The sequence below is a fragment of the Cherax quadricarinatus genome, chromosome 91 (genome assembly GCF_038502225.1).
Source record: "Cherax quadricarinatus isolate ZL_2023a chromosome 91, ASM3850222v1, whole genome shotgun sequence".
Taxonomy (NCBI): domain Eukaryota; kingdom Metazoa; phylum Arthropoda; class Malacostraca; order Decapoda; family Parastacidae; genus Cherax; species Cherax quadricarinatus.
Genome location: NC_091382.1, coordinates 4,390,534 through 4,417,792, shown reverse-complemented (window position 1 = coordinate 4,417,792; position 27,259 = coordinate 4,390,534). Strand labels below are relative to the sequence as shown.

At 39.2% G+C, this 27,259-nt stretch overlaps 1 protein-coding gene across 3 annotated transcripts in view; it reads left to right on the top strand.

Moving 5' to 3' along the window:
- Ubr3 (Ubr3 ubiquitin ligase) overlaps positions 1-27,259 on the top strand; it is a 187,638-nt gene that overhangs the window by 140,601 nt on the left and 19,778 nt on the right. For all 3 annotated transcript variants that reach the window (XM_053800052.2, XM_053800053.2, XM_053800054.2), the window contains 11 exons: positions 624-803; positions 3,953-4,179; positions 13,121-13,276; positions 14,420-14,601; positions 15,277-15,410; positions 16,638-16,783; positions 16,961-17,127; positions 18,014-18,258; positions 19,854-20,027; positions 22,543-22,827; positions 24,297-24,586. In XM_053800052.2, the coding sequence (XP_053656027.1) occupies positions 624-803; positions 3,953-4,179; positions 13,121-13,276; positions 14,420-14,601; positions 15,277-15,410; positions 16,638-16,783; positions 16,961-17,127; positions 18,014-18,258; positions 19,854-20,027; positions 22,543-22,827; positions 24,297-24,586 (2,186 nt within the window). The remainder of the gene's footprint in view (positions 1-623; positions 804-3,952; positions 4,180-13,120; positions 13,277-14,419; positions 14,602-15,276; positions 15,411-16,637; positions 16,784-16,960; positions 17,128-18,013; positions 18,259-19,853; positions 20,028-22,542; positions 22,828-24,296; positions 24,587-27,259) is intronic.

The window sequence follows — 27,259 nt, the reverse complement described above, 5'->3', positions numbered from 1 at the left end:
CTCTTAGGTGTTTAAGGGACATTACATAATCTCTGCTAACCCATTTGGCAGTTAGAATCGTTGATACAAAATATTGACGTTGTATCAGTGATATATTATGATCATTTGAGTTAGAATTGTCGGTCATTTCATTTGATTGATTTGTGTGTAGAGCTTCTTATTTTCCTGGGCAATGAGCTGATTATATAAAGTGTATTTATAACCAATCATGCTATTAAAGTAAATGGTACCCCTTCCTTTGTCTCCAAATACAAATGATATAATTGTTTCCCAGGAGAATATTTGGAGACAGCATAGTTTGTGCTTGGATACACAGGCATACTGCCAACAGTAATGAAGAAAAGACACGGATGTAGAGCATCTGTTCTCTACGTAGAGAAAACATTGTCACGACAAGAGCTTGCTCTGCACCTGTGTTTTTTTTCTTAATGGCTTGTATTTATTGGTAAATTCTTAAGCAGCACCTTGCTATTATTTTTGAGCAGCTGCCCATCTGTGACAACTGCCAGCTACTGCTGACACTGTCAGTGTTACCTCTTTTTTTCATACACTGTGTTTTAATATTAAAGAATAGTATTCATAAGTATCTCTCTGTTTATTATAGCTTGGTTCTTCTCACACAGATAAGCTGCGGAATTCTCACAGGGTTGTGAACTGTGCTGACCATGTTATGAAGAATCATTGTTACTGGCCATTGGTGTCTGACCTTAATAATGTTCTATCACACAAGCCAATTGCTGTTAAGTTTATGAGCGACCCGAGACTCATTCAAGAATGGTTCTCTTTTTTGTCGATGTTTCAAGGTAAGTTAATTAAAATAACAGATAATTTGTCAGTTTTATTTGAGGATAGAAGATCAAAGTAAATGCCATAGTTTATTTGAACAGTGACATTTATAGTTTTAAAAATGCAGTATTAGAATGTGGGGCAGAAGTTTGTGGTTATAGGAGGGTGGGGGCAGGAGGAAAGAGGAGTGATTGGTGGAATGATGAAGTAAAGGGTGTGATAAAAGAGAAAAAGGTAGCTTATGAGAGGTTTTTACAAAGCAGAAGTGTTATAAGAAGAGCAGAGTATATGGAGAGTAAAAGAAAGGTAAAGAGAGTGGTGAGAGAGTGCAAAAGGAGAGCAGATGATAGAGTGGGAGAGGCACTGTCAAGAAATTTTAATGAAAATAAGAAAAAATTTTGGAGTGAGTTAAACAAGTTAAGAAAGCCTAGGGAAAATATGGATTTGTCAGTTAAAAACAGAGTAGGGGAGTTAGTAGATGGGGAGATGGAGGTATTGGGTAGATGGCGAGAATATTTTGAGGAACTTTTAAATGTTAAGGAAGAAACAGAGGCAGTAATTTCATGCACTGGTCAGGGAGGTATACCATCTTTTAGGAGTGAAGAAGAGCAGAATGTAAGTGTGGGGGAGGTACGTGAGGCATTACGTAAAATGAAAGGGGGTAAAGCAGCTGGAACTGATGGGATCATGACAGAAATGTTAAAAGCAGGGGGGGATATAGTGTTGGAGTGGTTGGTACTTTTGTTTAATAAATGTATGAAAGAGGGGAAGGTACCTAGGGATTGGCAGAGAGCATGTATAGTCCCTTTATATAAAGGGAAAGGGGACAAAAGAGACTGTAAAAATTATAGAGGAATAAGCTTACTGAGTATACCAGGAAAAGTGTACGGTAGGGTTATAATTGAAAGAATTAGAGGTAAGACAGAATGTAGGATTGCGGATGAGCAAGGAGGTTTTAGAGTGGGTAGGGGATGTGTAGATCAGGTGTTTACATTGAAGCATATATGTGAACAGTATTTAGATAAAGATAGGGAAGTTTTTATTGCATTTATGGATTTAGAAAAGGCATATGATAGAGTGGATAGAGGAGCAATGTGGCAGATGTTGCAAGTATATGGAATAGGTGGTAAGTTATTAAATGCTGTAAAGAGTTTTTATGAGGATAGTGAGGCTCAGGTTAGGGTGTGTAGAAGAGAGGGAGACTACTTCCCGGTAAAAGTAGGTCTTAGACAGGGATGTGTAATGTCACCATGGTTGTTTAATATATTTATAGATGGGGTTGTAAAGGAAGTAAATGCTAGGGTGTTTGGGAGAGGGGTGGGATTAAATTATGGGGAATCAAATTCAAAATGGGAATTGACACAGTTACTTTTTGCTGATGATACTGTGCTTATGGGAGATTCTAAAGAAAAATTGCAAAGGTTAGTGGATGAGTTTGGGAATGTGTGTAAAGGTAGAAAGTTGAAAGTGAACATAGAAAAGAGTAAGGTGATGAGGGTGTCAAATGATTTAGATAAAGAAAAATTGGATATCAAATTGGGGAGGAGGAGTATGGAAGAAGTGAATGTTTTCAGATACTTGGGAGTTGACGTGTCGGCGGATGGATTTATGAAGGATGAAGTTAATCATAGAATTGATGAGGGAAAAAAGGTGAGTGGTGCGTTGAGGTATATGTGGAGTCAAAAAACGTTATCTATGGAGGCAAAGAAGGGAATGTATGAAAGTATAGTAGTACCAACACTCTTATATGGGTGTGAAGCTTGGGTGGTAAATGCAGCAGCGAGGAGACGGTTGGAGGCAGCGGAGATGTCCTGTTTAAGGGCAATGTGTGGTGTAAATATTATGCAGAAAATTCGGAGTGTGGAAATTAGGAGAAGGTGTGGAGTTAATAAAAGTATTAGTCAGAGGGCAGAAGAGGGGTTGTTGAGGTGGTTTGGTCATTTAGAGAGAATGGATCACAGTAGAATGACATGGAAAGCATATAAATCTATAGGGGAAGGAAGGCGGGGTAGGGGTCGTCCTCGAAAGGGTTGGAGAGAGGGGGTAAAGGAGGTTTTGTGGGTAAGGGGCTTGGACTTCCAGCAAGCGTGCGTGAGCGTGTTAGATAGGAGTGAATGGAGACGAATGGTACTTGGGACCTGACGATCTGTTGGAGTGTGAGCAGGGTAATATTTAGTGAAGGGATTCAGGGAAACCGGTTATTTTCATATAGTCGGACTTGAGTCCTGGAAATGGGAAGTACAATGCCTGCACTTTAAAGGAGGGGTTTGGGATATTGGCAGTTTGGAGGGATGTGTTGTGTATCTTTATATGTTTATGCTTCTGGACTGTTGTATTCTGAGCACCTCTGCGAAAACAGTGATAGTGTGCGAGTGTGGTGAAAGTGTTGAATGATGATGAGAGTATTTTCTTTTTGGGGATTTTCTTTCTTTTTTGGGTCACCCTGCCTCGGTGGGAGACGGCCGACTTGTTGAAAAAAAAAAAAAAAAAAAAAAAAAAAAAAACATTTATACCAAAATGTTGGCATATAAATGTGTCTAGCAGTAGCTTCCCACATTTAAGTTTTCTCTACCACTTTGTTTTGAAGGGAGATAAATCAGTATATTTCCTGTTGTTGATGGCCTATTAAATATTTTACTAGTTTTCATTCTCTCCTGCATTAATGGTAACTTAGTGATATTGTTTGTCCGGTAAGACAGAATAAAATTGATAGGGTGACACCTGACTCGGTAGTGCTTCATGTTGATATATTTAGCATCACTTGCTGAATGCACTGTTTAGAACTGTTTATTTTTTTCTTACCAGGGAGGTACATGTGTACATAGCTGCTCATGCTTGTTCACCATTGCTTGGAGAACTTGCAGATGCCACACCACAATGTGGATATCGCATGTCAAGATAATAGCTCCAAATATTTATTTCCTTGCAGTTTTTCAGTGTTTTATATTGATAATAAATCATTCAGATACTGTTACCTTTTTTTTTTTACTGGAGTTCCATTTGTTTAGGATGACCAGATCGTCCCATACAAATCATGCAGCTCGTGTTAAAAATAAAATGGCTGTATCAATCACTTACGACTGTGTGTCCTAAAATAATGGAAATCTTGCGTAATTAGAGAAATAGCACATCCCTAACATTAATGAAAGTGGTACCTTTCTTACAGGGATGAATGTCAATGTACGAGAGTTAACACAGCACGTTGAATTTGAACCTCAGACATATTATGCAGCATTCAGTGCAGAACTAGAAGCCTCTGCCTCCCCCATGTGGGCTCTTGTCTCTCATCTGCGTGACTCTGAAACCCGCCACTACACATTCTCAGTACTTAAGGAATGTCTTCATGCTCTTAACAATTGGTTTACTGCTGTTGGATTTTCACATTCTGATTTGGTATGTATGAATTAGATTTTCACATTTTGATTTAGCATGTATGAATCAGATTTTCACATTCTGATTTGATATTTATGAAGCAGATTTTTACGATGTGATTTAGTATGTTACTATTATTATTATCACACTGGCCGATTCCCACCAAGGCAGGGTGGCCCACCAAGGCAGGGTGGCCACCAAGGCAGGGTGCCCCGAAAAAGAAAAACTTTCACCATCATTCACTCCGTCACTGTCTTGCTAGAAGGGTGCTTTACACTACAGTTTTTAAACTGCAACATTAACACCCCTCCTTCAGAGTGCAGGCACTGTACTTCCCATCTCCAGGACTCAAGTCCGGCCTGCCGGTTTCCCTGAACCCCTTCATAAATGTTACTTTGCTCACACTCCAACAGCACGTCAAGTATTAAAAACCATTTGTCTCCATTCACTCCTATCAAACACGCTCACGCATGCCTGCTGGAAGTCCAAGCCCCTTGCACACAAAACCTCCTTTACCCCCTCCCTCCAACCTTTCCTAGGCCGACCCCTACCCCGCCTTCCTTCCACTACAGACTGATACACTCTTGAAGTCATTCTGTTTCGCTCCATTCTCTCCACATGTCCGAACCACCTCAACAACCCTTCCTCAGCCCTCTGGACAACAGTTTTGGTAATCCCGCACCTCCTCCTAACTTCCAAACTACGAATTCTCTGCATTATATTCACACCACACATTGCCCTCAGACATGACATCTCCACTGCCTCCAGCCTTCTCCTCGTTGCAACATTCATCACCCATGCTTCACACCCATATAAGAGCGTTGGTAAAACTATACTCTCATACATTCCCCTCTTTGCCTCCAAGGACAAAGTTCTTTGTCTCCACAGACTCCTAAGTGCACCACTCACCCTTTTCCGCTCATCAATTCTATGATTCACCTCATCTTTCATAGACCCATCTGCTGACACGTCCACTCCCAAATATCTGAATACATTCTCCTCCATACTCTCTCCCTCCAATCTGATATCCAATCTTTCATCACCTAATCTTTTTGTTATCCTCATAACCTTACTCTTTCCTGTATTCACTTTTAATTTTCTTCTTTTGCACACCCTACCAAATTCATCCACCAATCTCTGCAACTTCTCTTCAGAATCTCCCAAGAGCACAGTGTCATCAGCAAAGAGCAACTGTGACAACTCCCACTTTGTGTGATTCTTTATCTTTTAACCCCACACCTCTTGCCAAGACCCTCGCATTTACTTCTCTTACAACCCCATCTATAAATATATTAAACAACCACGGTGACATCACACATCCTTGTCTAAGGCCTACTTTTACTGGGAAATAATTTCCCTCTTTCCTACATACTCTAACTTGAGCCTCGCTATCCTCATAAAAACTCTTCACTGCTTTCAGTAACCTACCTCCTACACCATACACCTGCAACATCTGCCACATTGCCTCCCTATCCACCCTGTCATACGCCTTTTCCAAATCCATAAATGCCACAAAGACCTCTTTAGCCTTATCTAAATACTGTTCACTTATGTGTTTCACTGTAAACACCTGGTCCACCCACCCCCTACCTCTCCTAAAGCCTCCTTGTTCATCTGCTATCCTATTCTCCATCTTACTCTTAATTCTTTCAATAATAACTCTACCATGAACATCAAAATGGTATACAATACCGACAGGTTGTTAGGTAAGACACATACGCAACAGTTAGACAACTTTATTCCGAAACGTTTCGCCTACACAGTAGGCTTCTTCAGTCGAATACAGAAAATAGGCAGGAACAGTAGAGATGTGAAGACGATGTAATCAGTCCATCACCCTTGTAGTCGTAGAATTTGAGGTTGTCAGTCCCTCGGCCTGGAGAAGTTCAGTTCCATAGTCAGGAACTATCTGAAGATCAAGCGACAGTGCGGAGACTTAAATACTGTCGGAAGGAGAGGTGCAGAGTAGTAGTAGTAGTAGTAGTAGTGAGAATGTGACCACTGAGAGGTCATGTCCCTCTCAGATCCAACCCTTCTCACTTGAAAAGCTTGTCCAAGGTGTTTTCTGTACCAAGATGCCATGTGTTGCAGTGTCTGACAAGATGAACATCAAAATGGTATACAATACCGACAGGTTGTTAGGTAAGACACATATGCAACAGTTAGACAACTTTATTCCGAAACGTTTCGCCTACACAGTAGGCTTCTTCAGTCGAATACAGAAAATAGGCAGGAACAGTAGAGATGTGAAGACGATGTAATCAGTCCATCACCCTTGTAGTCGTAGAATTTGAGGTTGTCAGTCCCTCGGCCTGGAGAAGTTCAGTTCCATAGTCAGGAACTATCTGAAGATCAAGCGACAGTGCGGAGACTTAAATACTGTCGGAAGGAGAGGTGCAGAGTAGTAGTAGTAGTAGTAGTAGTGAGAATGTGACCACTGAGAGGTCATGTCCCTCTCAGATCCAACCCTTCTCACTTGAAAAGCTTGTCCAAGGTGTTTTCTGTACCAAGATGCCATGTGTTGCAGTGTCTGACGAGATGAACATCAAAATGGTATACAATACCGACAGGTTGTTAGGTAAGACACATACGCAACAGTTAGACAACTTTATTCCGAAACGTTTCGCCTACACAGTAGGCTTCTTCAGTCGAATACAGAAAATAGGCAGGAACAGTAGAGATGTGAAGACGATGTAATCAGTCCATCACCCTTGTAGTCGTAGAATTTGAGGTTGTCAGTCCCTCGGCCTGGAGAAGTTCAGTTCCATAGTCAGAAACTATCTGTGTCTTACCTAACAACCTGTCGGTATTGTATACCATTTTGATGTTCATCTCGTCAGACACTGCAACACATGGCATCTTGGTACAGAAAACACCTTGGACAAGCTTTTCAAGTGAGAAGGGTTGGATCTGAGAGGGACATGACCTCTCAGTGGTCACATTCTCACCACTACTACTACTACTACTACTACTCTGCACCTCTCCTTCCGACAGTATTTAAGTCTCCGCACTGTCGCTTGATCTTCAGATAGTTCCTGACTATGGAACTGAACTTCTCCAGGCCGAGGGACTGACAACCTCAAATTCTACGACTACAGGGGTGATGGACTGATTACATCGTCTTCACATCTCTACTGTTCCTGCCTATTTTCTGTATTCGACTGAAGAAGCCTACTGTGTAGGCGAAACGTTTCGGAATAAAGTTGTCTAACTGTTGCGTATGTGTCTTACCTAACAACCTGTCGGTATTGTATACCATTTTGATGTTCATCTCGTCAGACACTGCAACACATGGCATCTTGGTACAGAAAACACCTTGGACAAGCTTTTCAAGTGAGAAGGGTTGGATCTGAGAGGGACATGACCTCTCAGTGGTCACATTCTCACTACTACTACTACTACTACTACTCTGCACCTCTCCTTCCGACAGTATTTAAGTCTCCGCACTGTCGCTTGATCTTCAGATAGTTCCTGACTATGGAACTGAACTTCTCCAGGCCGAGGGACTGACAACCTCAAATTCTACGACTACAAGGGTGATGGACTGATTACATCGTCTTCACATCTCTACTGTTCCTGCCTATTTTCTGTATTCGACTGAAGAAGCCTACTGTGTAGGCGAAACGTTTCGGAATAAAGTTGTCTAACTGTTGCGTATGTGTCTTACCTAACAACCTGTCGGTATTGTATACCATTTTGATGTTCATCTTGTCAGACACTGCAACACATGGCATCTTGGTACAGAAAACACCTTGGACAAGCTTTTCAAGTGAGAAGGGTTGGATCTGAGAGGGACATGACCTCTCAGTGGTCACATTCTCACTAGTACTACTACTACTACTACTCTGCACCTCTCCTTCCGACAGTATTTAAGTCTCCGCACTGTCGCTTGATCTTCAGATAGTTCCTGACTATGGAACTGAACTTCTCCAGGCCGAGGGACTGACAACCTCAAATTCTACGACTACAAGGGTGATGGACTGATTACATCGTCTTCACATCTCTACTGTTCCTGCCTATTTTCTGTATTCGACTGAAGAAGCCTACTGTGTAGGCGAAACGTTTCGGAATAAAGTTGTCTAACTGTTGCGTATGTGTCTTACCTAACAACCTGTCGGTATTGTATACCATTTTGATGTTCATCTCGTCAGACACTGCAACACATGGCATCTTGGTACAGAAAACACCTTGGACAAGCTTTTCAAGTGAGAAGGGTTGGATCTGAGAGGGACATGACCTCTCAGTGGTCACATTCTCACTACTACTACTACTACTACTACTCTGCACCTCTCCTTCCGACAGTATTTAAGTCTCCGCACTGTCGCTTGATCTTCAGATAGTTCCTGACTATGGAACTGAACTTCTCCAGGCCGAGGGACTGACAACCTCAAATTCTACGACTACAAGGGTGATGGACTGATTACATCGTCTTCACATCTCTACTGTTCCTGCCCATTTTCTGTATTCGACTGAAGAAGCCTACTGTGTAGGCGAAACGTTTCGGAATAAAGTTGTCTAACTGTTGCATATGTGTCTTACCTAACAACCTGTCGGTATTGTATACCATTTTGATGTTCATCTTGTCAGACACTGCAACACATGGCATCTTGGTACAGAAAACACCTTGGACAAGCTTTTCAAGTGAGAAGGGTTGGATCTGAGAGGGACATGACCTCTCAGTGGTCACATTCTCACTACTACTACTACTACTACTACTCTGCACCTCTCCTTCCGACAGTATTTAAGTCTCCGCACTGTCGCTTGATCTTCAGATAGTTCCTGACTATGGAACTGAACTTCTCCAGGCCGAGGGACTGACAACCTCAAATTCTACGACTACAAGGGTGATGGACTGATTACATCGTCTTCACATCTCTACTGTTCCTGCCTATTTTCTGTATTCGACTGAAGAAGCCTACTGTGTAGGCGAAACGTTTCGGAATAAAGTTGTCTAACTGTTGCGTATGTGTCTTACCTAACAATAACTCTACCATACACTTTACCAGGTATACTCAACAGACTTATCCCTCTATAATTTTTGCACTCTCTTTTGTCCCCTTTGCCTTTATACAAAGGAACTATGCATGCTCTCTGCCAATCCCTAGGTACCTTACCTTCTTCCATACATTTATTAAATAATTGCACCAACCACTCCAAAACTATATCCCCACCTGCTTTTAACATTTCTATCTTTATCCCATCAATCCTGGCTGCCTTACCCCCTTTCATTTTACCTACTGCCTCACGAACTTCCCCACACTCACAACTGGCTCTTCCTCACTCCTACAAGAAATCACAGCTTCCCTATCTTCATAAACATTTAACAATTCCTCTAAATATTCCCTTCATCTTCCCAATACCTGTAATTCTCCATTTAATAATTCTCCTCTCCTATTTTTAACTGACAAATCCATTTGTTCTCTAGGCTTCCTTAACTTGTTAATCTCACTCCAAAACTTTTTCTTATTTTCAACAAAATTTGTTGATAACATCTCACCCACTCTCTCATTTGCTCTCTTTTTACATTGCTTCACTACTCTCTTAACCTCTCTCTTTTTCTCCATATACTCTTCCTTCCTTGCATCACTTCTACTTTGTAAAAACTTCTCATATGCTAACTTTTTCTCCCTTACTACTCTCTTTACATCATCATTCCACCAATCACTCCTCTTCCCTCCCGCACCCACCTTCCTGTAACCACAAACTTCTCCTGAACACTCCAACACTACATTTTTAAACCTACCCCATACCTCTTCGACCCCATTGCCTATGCTCTCATTAGCCCATCTATCCTCCAATAGCTGTTTATATCTTACCTTAAATGCCTCCTCCTTTAGTTTATAAACCTTCACCTCTCTCTTCCCTGATGCTTCTATTCTCCTTGTATCCCATCTACCTTTTACTCTCAGTGTAGCTACAACTAGAAAGTGATCTGATATATCTGTGGCCCCTCTATAAACATGTACATCCTGAAGTCTACTCAACAGTCTTTTGTCTACCAATACATAATCCAACAAACTACTGTCATTTCGCCCTACATCATATCTTGTATACTTATTTATCCTCTTTTTCTTAAAATATGTATTACCTATAACTAAACCCCTTTCTATACAAAGTTCAATCAAAGGGCTCCCATTTTCATTTGCACCTGGCACCCCAAACTTATCTACCACACCTTCTCTAAAAGTTTCTCCTACTTTAGCATTCAGGTCCCCTACCACAATTACTCTCTCACTTGGTTCAAAGGCTCCTATACATTCACTTTACATCTCCCAAAATCTCTCTCTCTCCTCTACATTCCTCTCTTCTCCAGGTGCATACAAGCTTATTATGACCCACTTTTCGCATCCAACCTTTACTTTAATCCACATAATTCTTGAATTTACACATTCATATTCTCTTTTCTCCTTCCATAACTGATCATTCAACATTACTGCTACCCCTTCCTTTGCTCTAACTCTCTCAGATACTCCAGATTTAATCCCATTTATTTCCCCCCACCGAAACTCCCCTACCCCCTTCAGCTTTGTTTCGCTTAGGGCCAGGACATCCAACTTCTTTTCATTCATAACATCAGCAATCATCCGTTTCTTGTCATCCATACTACATCCACGCACATTCAAGCATCCCAGTTTTATAAAGTTTTTCTTCTTCTCTTGTTTAGTAAATGTCTACAGGAGAAGGGGTTACTAGCCCATTGCTCCCGGCATTTTAGTCGCCTCATACGACACGCATGGCTTGCGGAGGAAAGATTCTTTTCCACTTCCCCATGGACAATAGAAGAAATAAAGAAGAACAAGAGCTATTTAGAAAAAGGAGAAAAACCTAGATGTATGTATATATATATGCATGTGCGTGTCTGTGAAGTGTACCCAAAGTGTAAGTAGGAGCAGCAAGATATCCCTGTTATCTAGCGTTTATGAATCAGATTTTCACAATGTGATTTGGTGTGTATGAATCAGATTTTCAAATTGTGATTTGGTATGTATGAATCAGATTTTCTCTGGGTAGTAGGTTGGTAGACAGCAACCGCCCAGGGAGGTACTACCGTCCTGCCAAGTGAGTGTAAAACAGAAGCCTGTAAATGTTTTACATGATGGTAGGATTGCTGGTGTCCTTTTTTCTGTCTCATAAACATGCAAGATTTCAGGTACGTCTTGCTACTTCTACTTACACTTAGGTCACACTACACATACATGTAGAAGCACATATATACACACCCCTTTGGGTTTTCTTCTATTTTCTTTCTAGTTCTTGTTCATTTCCTCTTACCTCCATGGGGAAGTGGAACAGAATTCTTCCTCTGTAAGCCATGCGTGTTGTAGGAGGCGACTAAAATGCCAGGAGCAAGGGGCTAGTAACCCCTTCTCCTGTATATATTACTAAATGTAAAAGGAGAAACTTTCGTTTTTCCTTTTGGGCCACCCCGCCTCAGTGGGATACAGCTAGTGTGTTGAAAGAAAGAAAAGAAAAGGAGAAACTTTCGTTTTTCCTTTTGGGCCACCCCGCCTCGGTGGGATACAGCTAGTGTGTTGAAAGAAAGAAAAGAAAAGGAGAAACTTTCGTTTTTCCTTTTGGGCCACCCCGCCTTGGTGGGATACAGCTAGTGTGTTGAAAGAAAGAAAGAAAAGGAGAAACTTTCATTTTTCCTTTTGGGCCACCCCGCCTCGGTGGGATACGGCTGGTGTGTTGAAAGAAGAAAGAAAGAATCAGATTTTCTCTGGGTAGTAGGATGGTAGACAGCAACCCCCCAGGGAAGTACTACCGTCCTGCCAAATGAGTGTAAAACAAAAGCCTGTAATTGTTTTACATTATGGTAGGATTGCTGGTGTCTTTTTTCTTTCTCATAAACATGCAAGATTTCAGGTATGTCTTGCTACTTCTACTTACACTTAGGTCACACTACGCATGCATGTACAAGCATATATTATACACACCCCTCTGATTTTCTTTTATTTTCTTGCTAGTTCTTGTTGATTTTCTCTTGCCTCCATGGGGAAGTGGAACAGAGTTCTTCCTCCATAAGCCATGCGTGTTGTAAGAGGTGACTAAAATGACCAAAGCAAGGGACAAGTAACCCCTTCTGTATACATTACTAAATTTAAAATGGGAAACTTTCGTTTTTCTTTTTGGGCCATCCTGCCTTGGTGGGATATGATCGGTTTGTTGAAAGAAGAATCGGATTTTCATATTCTGATTTGGAGATATGAATCAGATTTTCATATTCTGATTTGGTATGTGTTAATCAGATTTTCACATTCAGTTTAATTGACAGTTTTAGGGGGTTAAGAGACAAAATGCAGTTAATATAAATTTGCTTCTGTACTTTCCACTTCCAGACCCCAAGTCCAGCTAACCAGTTTTCCTAAATTCCTTCATAAACGTTGTCTTGCTCACACTCTCAACAGAATGTCAAATCATAAAAATCACTCCTATCTAACATGCTCACACAAGCCTGCTGGATGGCCAAGTCCCTAGCACAAACATGACATCATTGCCTTTAACCTTTTTTCTTCCCATAGTGTTTGAAACCCATGCCTTATATCCACATAAAAGTATTGGTATCAGTGTAATAAATGACTGTCGGTAAATAAACAGAAGAATTGTTCTGGATTCCAACCATGGTCCGAACATTTAGCTGGTGTAACACTGTTATCACTCGGTTAGAGAGGTTACAATAGGATGATTTTTACAAACAGCAGGATCACAGTTGGTCTTTTCATGCAAACATGTCACTAAAGTACACAAATAACCCGCACATAAAAGAGAGAAGCTTACTCTTTTATGTGCGGGTTATTTGTGTATCGTTCCAGTCACGGTATTGTGCCTTTTTTGTTATTTATGTCACTAAAGTGCTCTTTGTAAAATTATCCTATTGTAAAGTCTGGTAGGGCCCAGTTATGGCAGTTGTGATGAAAAAAAAATCTCTCCATTATTTTGGTTAATGGTGTTATTTTTCTAGGGGGACCCATACCAAGTGTCTTTTCACCTTCCACTACATCGGTATTATTCAGTGTTCATGTGCCAGGCTGTGAAGGCACAAGGTGCACAGCTGGATGAAGTTCTACCTCCTCAGGACTTGCTGCATCTTATTATGGTTCATCCTCTTAGATTACAGGTAAGATTCTGTGAAGAATAGATTACAGGTAAGATTTTGTGAAGAAGAATAGATTATAGGTAAGATTCTGTGAAGAAGAATAAGGCACAACACTGTGGCTGGAACAATTCACAACTAAATAACCGTTTAGAGGAAACTTTAGGACTCGATGATGGACCAAGGCAGACTGAAACATCATATAATGCATCCTTTTCCAAGTGGAAGTTAGTCATGAAAAATGCTATCAGCAGCTACTTAAAAATTTAAGCACATGATGTAGAAATCAGAAATCAGTTTGCAGTAAACACTTCAGTAAAAAAAATAAAAATTCTTCCAGGCTTCAGATAGAGAAGTGTGGACCACAGTTTTCATCTAAGAAATAAACAATATTATTTGTGTTGAACCCAAAGATTTACATTACATGTTAGTGTTCAGTAGAATAACCATGTCTTCATGTATATGGTATTGTATGTTGTCAACTAATGGGAATTTAATAAAGCATTACCTTGTGTCACTGTAGTGATGGTTCTGGGAGTCATTGTCCCTGCACCCAGTCTCACATCAAGTCTCATGATTGATAGCCTAGTCACTGCCTGACTTTAACAGAAGCAATGTGCAGGAACTCAGAAAAGTAATGTTTGGTAGACTGTTACGGGGTGTCTTGCTAAATATTAATACAGCTTCGCCTCACTTAGCGGCATACTTGTTTACCGACGACTCGGACTTACGATGTACTCTCTGACCAGTATGCATACCTAAATAATGTATATTAGAGCTGATTTCTGCTATTCTGTTTATTATAATATACAGTACACTACTGTATAAACATTTAAAAATGTTATAAATGGTGCAAAGGTGACATTAAAACAATATCAAAGATGGTTGACACTAACCCACTACCATTATAGTATGCTCCTTGCTTAGCAATGAATTCGTTTACTGACGTGGTCTTAGGAACGGAACTGCAGTGTTAAGTGAGAAGAGGCTGTACCATTCTCAGGGCTTTGAGAGCTCTTAATCAGTATATATATATATTAGTTGAAAGAGTATTCATCAGTAATTAATAATGGCAGTGTTTACTGTACATGTTATATTTCCACTAATATTATTAATATTCAGCCATTTTCTGCTTATTTTTTTTGTTTCTCATGTTTCTTTACTTAGGCTGCATTCTACGAGATTTTAAGCGGCATGTGGGTGCGTAATGGGCTTCAGATCAAGGGCCAAGCTATGACATACATCCAGTGTCACTTCTGCAACTCCATGGTGGATGCTGACCTCTACCTCTTACAAATATGTGCGGGGGAATTACCTCCGGACAATTTTATTTTGACAGCTTTAGACAGGTACAGTATAGCACTTTCAGCATTTTACAGGAGGGTCCTGTTTGTATGGTTCTTTGGTTCCTGACCTTGTCTGATAAATGAAAATAGCCGGCAGGTGGAAAAGAGTGTTTTTATTCATTATTGAATGCATTGAAAATGCCTTGTAACATGTTTATACTACCATATATTAAGTGCTTAGTACACCTAGGCATATAAAAACAGATAAAGTAAAATAAATATACAGTACATACAATACTTACCTTAAAATATGGTACTAGTTGCCCTTCCCTTATGCAACTGTTGTGCAAAAATGGCAGAAAAGTGGTAAAAGCACTGAATGTAATGAATAAAGGCTAAACTGAAAGTCGACAAAAACATGGAACACCAGAAAGCAGGGGGTCGAATATGCAGGGGCCCTCCTGACTTATTCACTAGTTTGGTCAGTTATGTATTATTTTTCATTTAAAGAAATAATATTTACGGTCGCTGTAAATAAAAATTTGCAGTGCTGTAAATGCATTCATCATTATACAATCACAGTCTTGCCACAAGTATGCTGGCATCACAATTTAGATTATCCTCTTGACTACAACATCCCCCAGCCATTCCTGTTGTGGTTTAATATTTATTGCCCTCAATATGCTTGAAAGCTAAGCATTTTGTATATTAATTAATTTTGGATTTTTGTTGTTACAGGTTCCACGTTCTTGAGTCTCTGAGTGTGTCACCGAGGGCATCCAACAGTTTCTTGGACTCAGAGCATGAGATGACTATCTTGGAGTCATGCCTAACTTTCCTGGCCACACTAATGACTGTTAGGACTAATATTGGTAATTGGTTTGCTGTTATTTTCCTACTACAAATATTCCCGTTGTGTTGACATTTCAGCTAGTAGGATACCTTACATATTTTATAATTTTTTTTTTATGCTGCATCTGTGCATTTATAAATAAATAGAGAATACTGTACTGCTTCAGCAGATGTTCATCAAACTTGTAATGTTTTGTAATAGCTTAAAATGCTGCACATTATTATTATTCAGTAATAAATCCGGGTGATTCTTTTGAGTATAAATTTTATTAGAAATCCAGGGGTCATTTTTTAATTAATGAATGACTCTTCAATGTACTGGCTGTATTATTTGATTTGCATAATGCAAGCTTTTGCTGGGATTTTTTCTTTTTGCTATCTCATTCTCATAGTGTTTTCTGTTACACTAGAAAACTCACCTGCCATCAACCTGTAATTCTTACAAATACAATGCATCTCTTCTGCTGCATCAAAAAAAAATATGTACAGTTGGAAATATTTTATAAGTTTTTTTTCCTCTTGTTGCAGCAAGGAGGCAGTTGGAGGCAGTGGAGATGTCCTGTCTAAGGGCAATGTGTGGCGTAAATATTATGCAGAAAATTCGGAGTGTGGAAATTAGGAGAAGGTGTGGAGTTAATAAAAGTATTAGTCAGAGGGCTGAAGAGGGTTTGTTGAGGTGGTTTGGTCATTTAGAGAGAATGGATCAAAGTAGAATGACATGGAGAGCGTATAAATCTGTAGGGGAAGGAAGGCGGGGTAGGAGTCGTCCTTGACAAGGTTGGAGGGAGGGGGTAAAGGAGGTGTTGTGGGCGAGGGGTTTGGACTTCCAGCAAGAGTGCGTGAGCGTGTTAGTGAATGGAGATGAATGGTATTTGGGACCTGACGAGCTGTTGGAGTGTGAGCAGGGTAATATTTAGTGAAGGGATTCAGGGAAATCGGTTATTTTATATAACCGGACTTGAGTCCTGGAAATGGGAAGTACAGTGCCTGCACTCTAAAGGAGGGGTTTGGGATATTGGCAGTTTGAAGGGATATATTGTGTATTTTTATACATATATACTTCTAAACTGTTTGCACTTGACCCTGTACTATCAGAGAATGTGTGTTTATTTTTTCAATAGGTCAGAGATGTGATTTTTACAGTTTTTGCTTTAATTCTATTTATTTAGGATGCTGCAATCATAAACTCACTGTTGGAAATGTGACAAATTCATTGTCCAAGTGTCTTTTCTTTTGATTTTCCACAGGTTTAAGTGAAAGTGAACTTGCTCAGTTAGAGATGGTTACTTTGCTGTGTATGGGAGATAAAACTCATTCTCAGCTGATGGAATTCATGCCGGAGAAGTGCGGTAGTGCAGCTCAGAGCAGAGATTTTGAGGCTGTATTAAATAAGGTAAATTGTGTAGCATCTGCTCTATTTAAAATAGCTCTTCCTGAAAATATTAAATATTTTGTGGCATTGTTTAGCCCATCATGTCAATACTCCTAATAATGTTCTATAAAGACATTGCATCAAAGCTTCAAGTGAGGTATAACTTAAAACGTTTGTTGTTTGTATTTATACACGCAGGTGTCTTCATATAGAGCACCTAATTTTGAAGCTTCAGGGACAATGCAACAAGGGATGTATATACCACGAGATGAAGTATGGGAAAATCTTTATGATCCTATTTATATACTTCTACGGGCAGTGCAAAGAAGAGATTTTCAGGCCTCTCTGGACAGATTTAAGCTCTTGTAAGCATTTTAAATACTTGTGTTTATGTGGTGTGTGTGTGTGTATGTATTTTCTTCTTTTTAATTGATAGTCTTCATATGCATGAGTAAAGAGGTGTCTGATTTAAAAAAAAAAGAATAACGCAAATTTCAGAGAATGCCTCACCACCTTTGAACGTAGTGTAAGTTGATCCTCTAAAATGTAATGCAAGACAACGTCACTTGTCACTTTCTCTTCAAAATCCATCTTTTAACATAAATGGGACCAGGTGTGACCTTGTCCCAGTACCTTCCACGCCGAATGTAACAGTAGTCTCAGCAACAAGCTCATAAATTACTATACCTATGGAGAAATTTAAAAAACTTAACTGGTAAAGAATAGAAGTTGTAATCCAACCATTTGATCAAGCAAGAGAACCTACCTATTTTACCCTTGTCCCTCCTGTGGTTCACCTGGTTTTTCATGGATCATCTGCCAACACTTCCAGTCCCAAGTATCTCAATACTTTAATTTTCATAATCCTTCAAATTTTCTATCTGCCTGCCACTTACATTATATGGCTGTTGTTAATTTTGAGCCAGGGGCACAGTGGAAGAAATTCACATGGTCTTTTTTCCTAAATAATTCTCTTCTGACTGATACACTTGCATTCATAAGACAATGGATATAGAAGTACTGTAGTGCATTTTGGGTCTAGTAAATCAGATTATATTTTCTTTGATTAATAAATCTCTTTTATTTTCTTAGAATAAATAAGCATCCTAATTTGTAATTTGTGATTTTGTATGAAAGATTTATTAAGTAAAAACAGTAATAAAAACTATAGGTTGCAATAGCTACTAAATATTTGCTTCCTATTTAATGTTTTCTTTGACAAATTGTGAAAAAAAGCATAAATCATTACAGCTGCAAACAGTCTGGGAAGATGAGCAGCTCGGGAAACCTGTGGCCACCATTCCGTTTGCCAGGCAATGTTACTAGTCCATACACTGATCCTCAGAGAATAATTGCCTGCAGGAGTTTCCATGCTGTTCTCTTCATGCTGCTATATAAAGCTCTCAATGAAGTATCCACCACAGATCATCTTCTAGCTCTAACTGTTTACTTGCTTGAGTTAGCTGTTGAATATCAGGCAAAACACCGTTCACAAGGTGAGTACTTATGTCTTGATTATCTCCATCAGTGTCCTAACCCACGTTCACCAATTTATGGTGTCTGGCTGCCCAGTTTGCAAGAGTGGAGGAAATAGGTCGGAGATTATGATGTTGGTAGTGATTTTGTTGATTCTGATGGTAATAATGATCTCATTAGTATACCTCACAGGCATTGTTTGGTTAGCTGGCACATAATGTAAATCCGGTGTGAATAGCTAAGCTCTCTTATATATTTCTTTAATACCCAGGGTTTTGCTTTGCCTTCCTGTACTGCATTATTTTGATTAGTAGTGTATGTAATACATCTCCTAACTTTCACATACCTTATTTAGTTGTTGCAAGTTCAAATCTGGTTCCTCTTTTGTATATATTGCACAAGTTGACAGATATTTAATTTACAGGATTGCAGCCTGGTCTGAACATTTGGTGTTTTGAACAGAAGTGTCAGCATGCCTCTGGCAAGACAGTGATAGAGTGAATGATGATGAAAGTGTTTCTTCTTTTTCAGGTCACCCTGCCTCGGTGGGAAATGGCCAGTGTTAATAAAAAAAAAAGTCATGAGAGTAAAACTAAAGAAATAGATGCAACAATAGGAAAGTGCAAACCGTTTGGGGTTTAGATGTTATCAGAGGTGCTTGCTGATTTCTGAAAGTGCAATGACATGTTAAATGCATGTTTGGAGATTGAAGGATGTTAATCTTATGTTGATAAAGGTAATGGAGTAAACTATGTAATTGTCTGGTAGTTTTAGTGAATGTTGTAAGATGATGGGGTAGATTATATGACTGAATGATGAGTGTGGGTAATGCAGTAGAATATGCATAGTTGGTAGATGTAGTGATTGTAGGTGCTAGGTAATTGGGTAGATTATGCATCTGACTAGTGAATATAGCAAAGTTGATAAAATGGTGAAGGTAAAGATTATAGTAGAAGATGCATTGTGTATCATAATGTACAAGAGTGTTACAATGAATATATACAGCAGATCACCAATTATCCAGTGATTGATTATTTTGCATCCATCATTATCCAATGGTGTTGTTCATACAGAACACCTTTTCAAATAATGGAAAAGGAATGTGACCATAATAATGACCAAAAAAAATTTAGGAAGTTATCCTGTTTTTCCTTGAAAATCCAGCTCCGCTTCTCCCTTAAGGCACTGGATAGATGATCTGCTGTGTAATTTATCTGAGGGATATGCCTCTTTTGATAAATTTACTTATGAATGTGGGAAATGATGTAGTATTAAAGAGTAATTTTTTTTAACAAGGGCCATCTCCCACCAAGGCAGGTTGACCCGAAAAAGAAGAAAATGAAGGTTTTTCTTCTTTTTTATATTTAGTGATTTATACAGGGTAAGGGGCTGCTAGTCCCCTGCTCCTGGCATTTTAGTCACCTCTTATAACACAGGTGGTTTACGAAGGAAGGATTCTTCTCCACGGAAATAAATTGTTCTGTGCAAAAAAAAAAAAAAAAAAAATCAGTGGAATAGCAAGCATTCATAAAATTTGAAGTATCAGGTCATTTTGTTTACTACTAGTACTGTATACATTAAATAATAATGATTCTTAATTTCATTTTAATTATAGGGGGTGAAGTTATGGCTGCTCAGTTTTATGATGGGGTAATAGAAGCAGATGATGACAAGCCTGATGGCCAGTTTTGTAAGTGGTTTGTGACAGATGATATATTTACCAACGTCAACTCTGTTGTGTCAAGGATTCATCTCAATCCAACTCCATCAGTCAGCTCCTGCTCTGATGGTAAGAATATTGTTTATAACACTTCACTATAATAAGAAATCACTTAATTTTATTAATAAGCTATTTTTTTTTTTAACAAGTTGGCCATTTCTCACCGAGGCAGGGTGACCCAAAAAGAAAGAAAATCCCCCCCAAAAAATGCTTTCATCATCATTCAACACTTTTACCTCACTCACACATAATCACTGTTTTTGCAGAGGTGCCCAGAACACAACAGCTTAGAAGCATATACGTATAAAGATACACAACATATTCCTCCAAACTGCCAATATCCCAAATCCCTCCTTTAAAAAGCAGGCATTGTACTTCCCATTTCCAGTACTCAAGTCCGGCTATATAAAAGTAACCGTTTTCCCTGAATCCCATCACTAAATATTACCCGGCTCACACTCCAACAGCTTGTCAGGTCCCAAATACCATTTGTCTCCATTCACTTCTATCTAACATGCTCACGCATGCTTGCTGGAAGTCCAAGCCCCTCATAGAATTCTAAGCTCATAAAAACTATTAAACTATTAATTTCTAGATCTCTACTAACACACTTATAGGATAATTTGATGTTTTTATGTACTCACCTGTATGTAGTTACAGGGGTTGAGTCTTAGCTCCTGGCCTTGCCTTTTGCCTTGCCCCTTGCAAGATTCACTCCCTTCTAGCTTCATGATCTCTATCATGTCTGCTTTTAAAACTGTACAGAGCCTTCCTGCACCACTTATTCGTCAAGGTCATTCCACTTCCCATTCATACTGAGACTGAAGAAATGTTTCTTGACATTCCTTGTGGCTCATCAGTATCTTTAACTTCCAGTACCTGTTTCCTGCCTCTCAGCAGCCCATCCCTCTTTCCTATCATGTCTTCCCTGGATCTTCTGTCCTGTAGTATTAGATTCAATTCAGTTAGCCTCTCCTTATAGCTCATACCCCATTAGTTCTGGAACAAGTCTAGTTGCATACCTCTGCACTTCCTCCAGTTTCTTAACATGCTTTCCAATGTGGGTTCCAATGCCTGTGCTGCATACTCCATGATGGGCCTGACATATGTTGCATAAAGGCATCAGGATGACTTTGTTGAGATTTCTGAAGGCTACTTTTAGATTTGCCATTTGAACATTGGCTGCAGAGATTTTAAGTGGATGTGAGCCTCTAGCAATATGCTAAGCACTAGGCTCATCCCTAGGTCTTTCTGTTTGAGTGAGGTTTGCAGTCCCTGTCCCTCAAGTTTATACTCCATGACTGGTCTTTTGTTGCCTTCCCAATCTTCAAAGTCTAATATTTAGTGGGATTGAATTTAAGCAGCCACTTATTTGACCAGTAATGCAGTTTTGCCAAAATCCATTTGCAATTTTTCCCTATCCTCATCTATTTATATTTTCATTTATTTTAAATTGTCATTGAACAAGGATACATATGACTCAATGTCATTTGGTATGTCATTCATGTAAACCAGTAATATTACTGGTACTAATACTTATCTTTTTCTAACCTCCCTCTCAGGCAGTCACTCTTTGCTTCCTTCCTCTAGGCTACTCTTATGTCCACCAGAATATATTCCTGTTATTGCTGCCTGCATCTTAAGCTTTTGTCCTAATCTCTTTTTGGGTACAGTATTAAATGGCTTCTTTAGTCCAGGAAAATTCAGTGACCCATCCCTCTCACTCCTGTCTCATTTTTGTTAATTTGTCATAGAATTTAAACAGGTTGATAAGACAAGATTTACAGTCTCTTAACCCATGCTTGTTATTATTTAGGGAACTTTCTTTTCAAGTGCACTACCACTCTTTCTAATTATGTTCTCCACTGCCTTCCATGATAAGCATGTTAGTGAAACTTAAGCAGTTCAGTGCTTCTGTATCTCTTTTTTTTTTCTTATATATAGGGGCTACATTCAGTGTCTTCCAGATCTCTGGCAACTGTCCTGTGTCCATTGAGTTTTTGCAAATCTTTGTTTGTGGTTTGGACAATGCTTCTGCTCCCAATATATGTTGGTATGGAGACGAATGGTATTTGGGACCTGATGGTCTGTTGGAGTGTGAGCAGGGTAATATTTAGTGAAGGGATTCAGAGAAACCGGTTATTTTTATATAGCCGGACTTGAGTCCTGGAAGTGGGAAGTACAATGCCTGCACTCTAAAGGAGGGGTTTGGGATATTGGCGGTTTGGAAGGATATGTTGTGTATCTTTATACGTATATGCTTCTAAACTGCTGTGTTCTGAGCACCTCTGCAAAAACAGTGATTATGTGTGAGTGAGGTGAAAGTGTTGAATGATGATGACAGTATTTTCTTTTTGGGGATTTTCTTTCTTTTTTGGGTCACCCTATCTCGGTGGGAGACGGCCGACTTGTTGAAAAAAAAAAAACTGTGCATGCACTTGTATATGTAGGTTTGTGTATGCACAAGAACACATGTTAGACAGTGAGGTAGATAAGCAAAAAAGGAAAATTATTTGAGGAAGAAAAGTGGAGGAAATAGAAGAAATAATGATTGTTTGATAATACAAATGGTTTACTTTTCCAGGTGAGTTAGATGGGTCAGACCTGGAAATGGATGAACTTGAGGGAGGGGAACCCAGACTGGCTCTCCATGAAGCACCACGACCTCTTCCTTTGCCTGCAGGCTGTGAACTAGTGCTCTATCACCAAGGTGCCACAGCTGTCGTATCTTCAGGAGCCTTGCCCACCACTCCAGAAACTCCAACTCAAGATCTTATGTCACCACTGGCCCTACCTCCTCCAACCCTCACACCAACCTCACCTGTATCTACACCAACTAACATGCTAGTACCTATGACACACACACCAGGTTAGTTTTAGAACAACTTAAATTTGTACCTAAATAAGCCTTATTGGGAGTTTCTGGCTAATGTAATATTAACCCATTCTTTTGTCTTTTTTTTTCAACATACCACCCATCTTTTCTTGTTTTTATATTTAGTAATTTATACAGAAGAAGAGGTTTTCATAATTGTTATATGTAATATTGCTTTTAATAACCACTAAGTTGAAATTTAACCTATAGTAACAAGAACATAAGTAATATCCTTATAGTGTGGGAGTCTGATATAATAGTATCATTATTCTTTTCGTTTTCTAGGTTTCTTTAATTTAGGTTTGGTAGGCCATTAACTGCTCCAGCCAAGCCTAACCTAGTAAAATGACTATATTAAATTCTACATGTATTTGAAACCTCAACTTATAAGTAGGAAAATACACTACTTGTGTTTTGATGGCTGTAAGTTACATTTCAAATTGAGCGTTAATAATATCATGTGTATATATGAGAGTATAGTTTTACCAACACTCTTATATGGGTGTGAAGCATGGGTGATGATTGTTGCAGCGAGGAGAAGGCTGGAGGCAGTGGAGATGTCATGTCTGAGGGCAATGTGTGTTGTGAATATAATGCAGAGAATTCATAGTTTGGAAGTTAGGAGGAGGTGCGGGATTCCCAAAACTGTTGTTCAGAGGGCTGAGGAAGAGTTGTTGAGGTGGTTTGGACATGTAGAGAGAATGGAGCGAAACAGAATGACTTCTAGAGTGTATCAGTCTGTAGTGGAAGGAAGGCGGGGTAGGGGTCAGCCTAGGAAAGGTTGGAGGGAGGGGGTAAAGGAGGTTTTGTGTGCGAGGGGCTTGGATTTTCAGCAGGCATGCGTGAGCATATTTGATAGGAGTGAGTGGAGACAAATGGTTTTTAATACTTGACATGCTGTTGGAGTATGAACAAAGTAACATGAAGGGATTCAGGGAAACCGGCAGGCCGGACTTGAGTCCTGGAGATGGGAAGTACAGTGTCTGCACTCTAAAGGAGGGGTGTTAATGTTGCAGCTTTATAATTGTAGTGTAAAGCACCCCTCTGGCAAGACAGTGATGGAGTGAATGATGATGAAAGTTTTTCTTTTTTGGGCCACCCTGCCTTGGTGGGAATTGACTGATGTGTTAATAAAAAAAAAATTATGTGAAAATAAAGCCAAGTTGCAACAACTTGCATGATGAACAGCAACATACTACAATATCCTGTGAGGTTTTAACATCATGCTCTCTTATATAAAAGAAAATGGCCTTAGTTGGCAAGGTAAATTGAAGTGTTAAAGATCATGTAATACATTATGTACTGTAGGTAAGTGATGAAATTTGCACCTTACCTCTTTTACTGTGAGATATGTAACTTGCTTCTTCAGACAAGTTCTCACTTAAATGTTTGCTAATTTTATAATTCTGTATTTATTTTTATAATTCTTCTTTTAAAACATTTGATTTTTGTTTGTACTTCAGATGGTGCATCAACACGAGCCTCTTTACCTGCTCCAGTCCAGTATCCTTCTCTACTAGCTGGAAATGAAGTTGGAAGAATAGCTGGCAATGGCAGAAGCAGCAGCAATAATGGCCCCTCCTGTAGCAACAGAGGTCACCATGGGCGCTGTTTCATGCTGCAACATCACTACCACCAGCGTACACGGCGTCCAGCTGGTCCTACCAAAGCTCTTCTTCCAGCTACTGATGGCTCTTCTCCACCAGCTTTCCAAGCATCTCCACCAACACCTGAACTTTCACATTTCTCCTCTGTAAGTGTTTATTTGACATGGCTTGACTCATTTTCTGAGGTCTTTTACAGCTGGAGTTTTTAGTAAATGTTCCATTTACTCTTGTGATGTTCTCTAAACACATGAATGTTATTGAATAATAAAAGATATATTTGACACTAGGCCATTTCTTCAAAGGAGGAGTTCAGTTAAACAAAGTATCAAAAGATATTGATGTATGTTAAAGTTGTTCAGCTGGTCTTTGATATTTTATTTATCTTTATCATTCCCACATACCCATCAAAGGAGGTTCCTTGATGCTGGTGAAAGGCTTCTAATCCAAGGACTTGAAGACCTGCCCTTCCCTTCCTTGGATTGAACTTGAATGCTTCCAATTCTGTCCAGGCTCTGTATGACTCCAGTGGGTTTAGTGCTTCCCCATGAATATAATAATTATAATTTCCACATTTTCACTTATGAACATTCCTCATTTCCTGAAACTCTCTGATGGCCGCTGACTTATTGTACCTTTAATGTTCTTCATTTCTAGAGAAATATCTGATGGGGTTTCATAACTTTGGCCCATATTTTTTCATAAACTTGCCTTGCTCTGCTGGTCTGTGTTGAACTTTATAGCATTGCACTGCACTGCAATGTACTGTATTGTACTTTCTATCCTGTACTGTAGTGACTGCATATTAGTTGCAAAGTCAGACTGTTACCAATAGCTGTTTTAATATAAATACACCTACCATCCGACTTACGACCGAGTTTGGTTCCGAGAAACTGGTTGTAAGTCGAAATGGTCGTAAGTCGAACTTTGCTACTGAATATCAACAAAACATTTTTGTAATGACTTTATTTTATTGTTTTATTTTGGCATTTCATGTTTTACTTTACTTTTTATGCTGTTAGTACTGTATTTTATACTGTAAGGTTTAGGATAAACACTGTGTACAACACAAATAGTTGTTTATTTCCTAGAAATTTGGCATAAAAAAACACGGTCGTAAGTCGAATGGTCGTAAGTCGAGCAGGTTGTAAGTCGGATGGTAGGTGTATATATTTGAGAATAACCTTTTCTAATAAAATTCTACTTTAACATAGCTTTACCTATTCATAAATATTAATGAATTGCTGTACTCACGAAGTGGGTTATTTGTTGCTAATGAATTTCTTTTTTTTAAAACTATAATATGCTAAAAAAATTCCTGATACAGTAATATGTCTTAATATTTTCCTATACCATTTATTATGATTAATACTGTCCCAGCTTGAATCTTAGTTAATATGTACCATATATATAAGTGTAATATAGGTAGTAGGTTGGTAGACAGCAACTGCCCAGGGAGGTACTACCGTCCTGCCAAGTGAGTGTAAAACGAAAGGCTGTAATTGTTTTACACGATGGTAGGATTGCTGGTGTCTTTTTTCTGTCTCATAAACATGCAAGGTTTCAGGTACGTCTTGCTACTTCTACTTACACATAGGTCACACTACACATACGTGTACAAGCATATATATACATACCCCTCTGGGTTTTCTTCTATTTTCTTTCTAGTTCTTATTCTTGTTTATTTCCTCTTATCTCCATGGGGAAGTGGAACAGAATTCTTCCTCCGTAAGCCATGCGTATTGTAAGAGGCGACTAAAATGCCAGGAGCAAGGGGCTAGTAACCTCTTCTCCTGTATATATTACTAAATGTAAAAGGAGAAACTTTCGTTTTTCCTTTTGGGCCACCCCGCCTCGGTGGGATACGGCCGGTGTGTTGAAAGAAGAAAGAAAGATATAAGTGTAAGTAATTTTGTGTAATTTTGAAGGAGGGGTTTGGGATATTGGCAGTTTGGAGGGATATGTTGTGTATCTTTATATGTATATTCTTTTAAACTGCTGTATTCTGAGCACCTCTGCAAAAGCAGTGATAATGTGTGAGTGTGGTGAAAGTGTTGAATGATGATGAAAGCATTTTCTTTTGGGGGATTTTTTCTTTTTTGGGTCACCCTGCCTCGATGGGAGATGGCCGACTTGTTGAAAAAAAAAAAAATGTGTAGTAATATAGGAGGGTGTGAAGAAAGTTTAAGTGGTAGAAGCAGCAAGCATGAGTGAGTGTGGTAGGTTGCAGTGAGTGTGGTAGGTTGCAGTGAGTGTGGTAGGTTGCAGTGAGTGTGGTAGGTTGCAGTGAGTGTGGTAGGTTATAGTGAGTGGAAATAAGTGGGTTTTGAGATTTGATGTGCTTTTGAAGTGTAAGCCATGTAACATTTCTGTAGGGATTCTGGGAAATCAGTTAGCCAAACTTGAGTTCTTCAGGTGGGAAGTGCACCATTCTCCAGAGCACAGGTGGTGGTGATGTGGCTTGGTGAGTTGTTTTATTTATTTTCATTCAATTTTGGAAAAAATAAAAAAAATGATGGCGAATGTAATTCCTTCTTTGAGTCAATTTCCTTGTTGGGAAATAGTCAGTATGTTAAAGAAATACAGTTCAGCAATTATTACAAAGTTTGAAAAAAGAATGATTGAGAATTATCTTACATAAGAAATTCTCATATAAGGAAACAAAGCTAAAAGATATTTTTTTATCCACTTACACACGTAGTTGGACATCCAGCAGGCAAGTGTGAACATGTGTAAGATAGGAGTGAGTGGAGGCAAATGCTTTTTGGAACCAGATGTGCTATTGGAATGTGAGCAAGGTAACATTTTGTGAAGGGATTCAA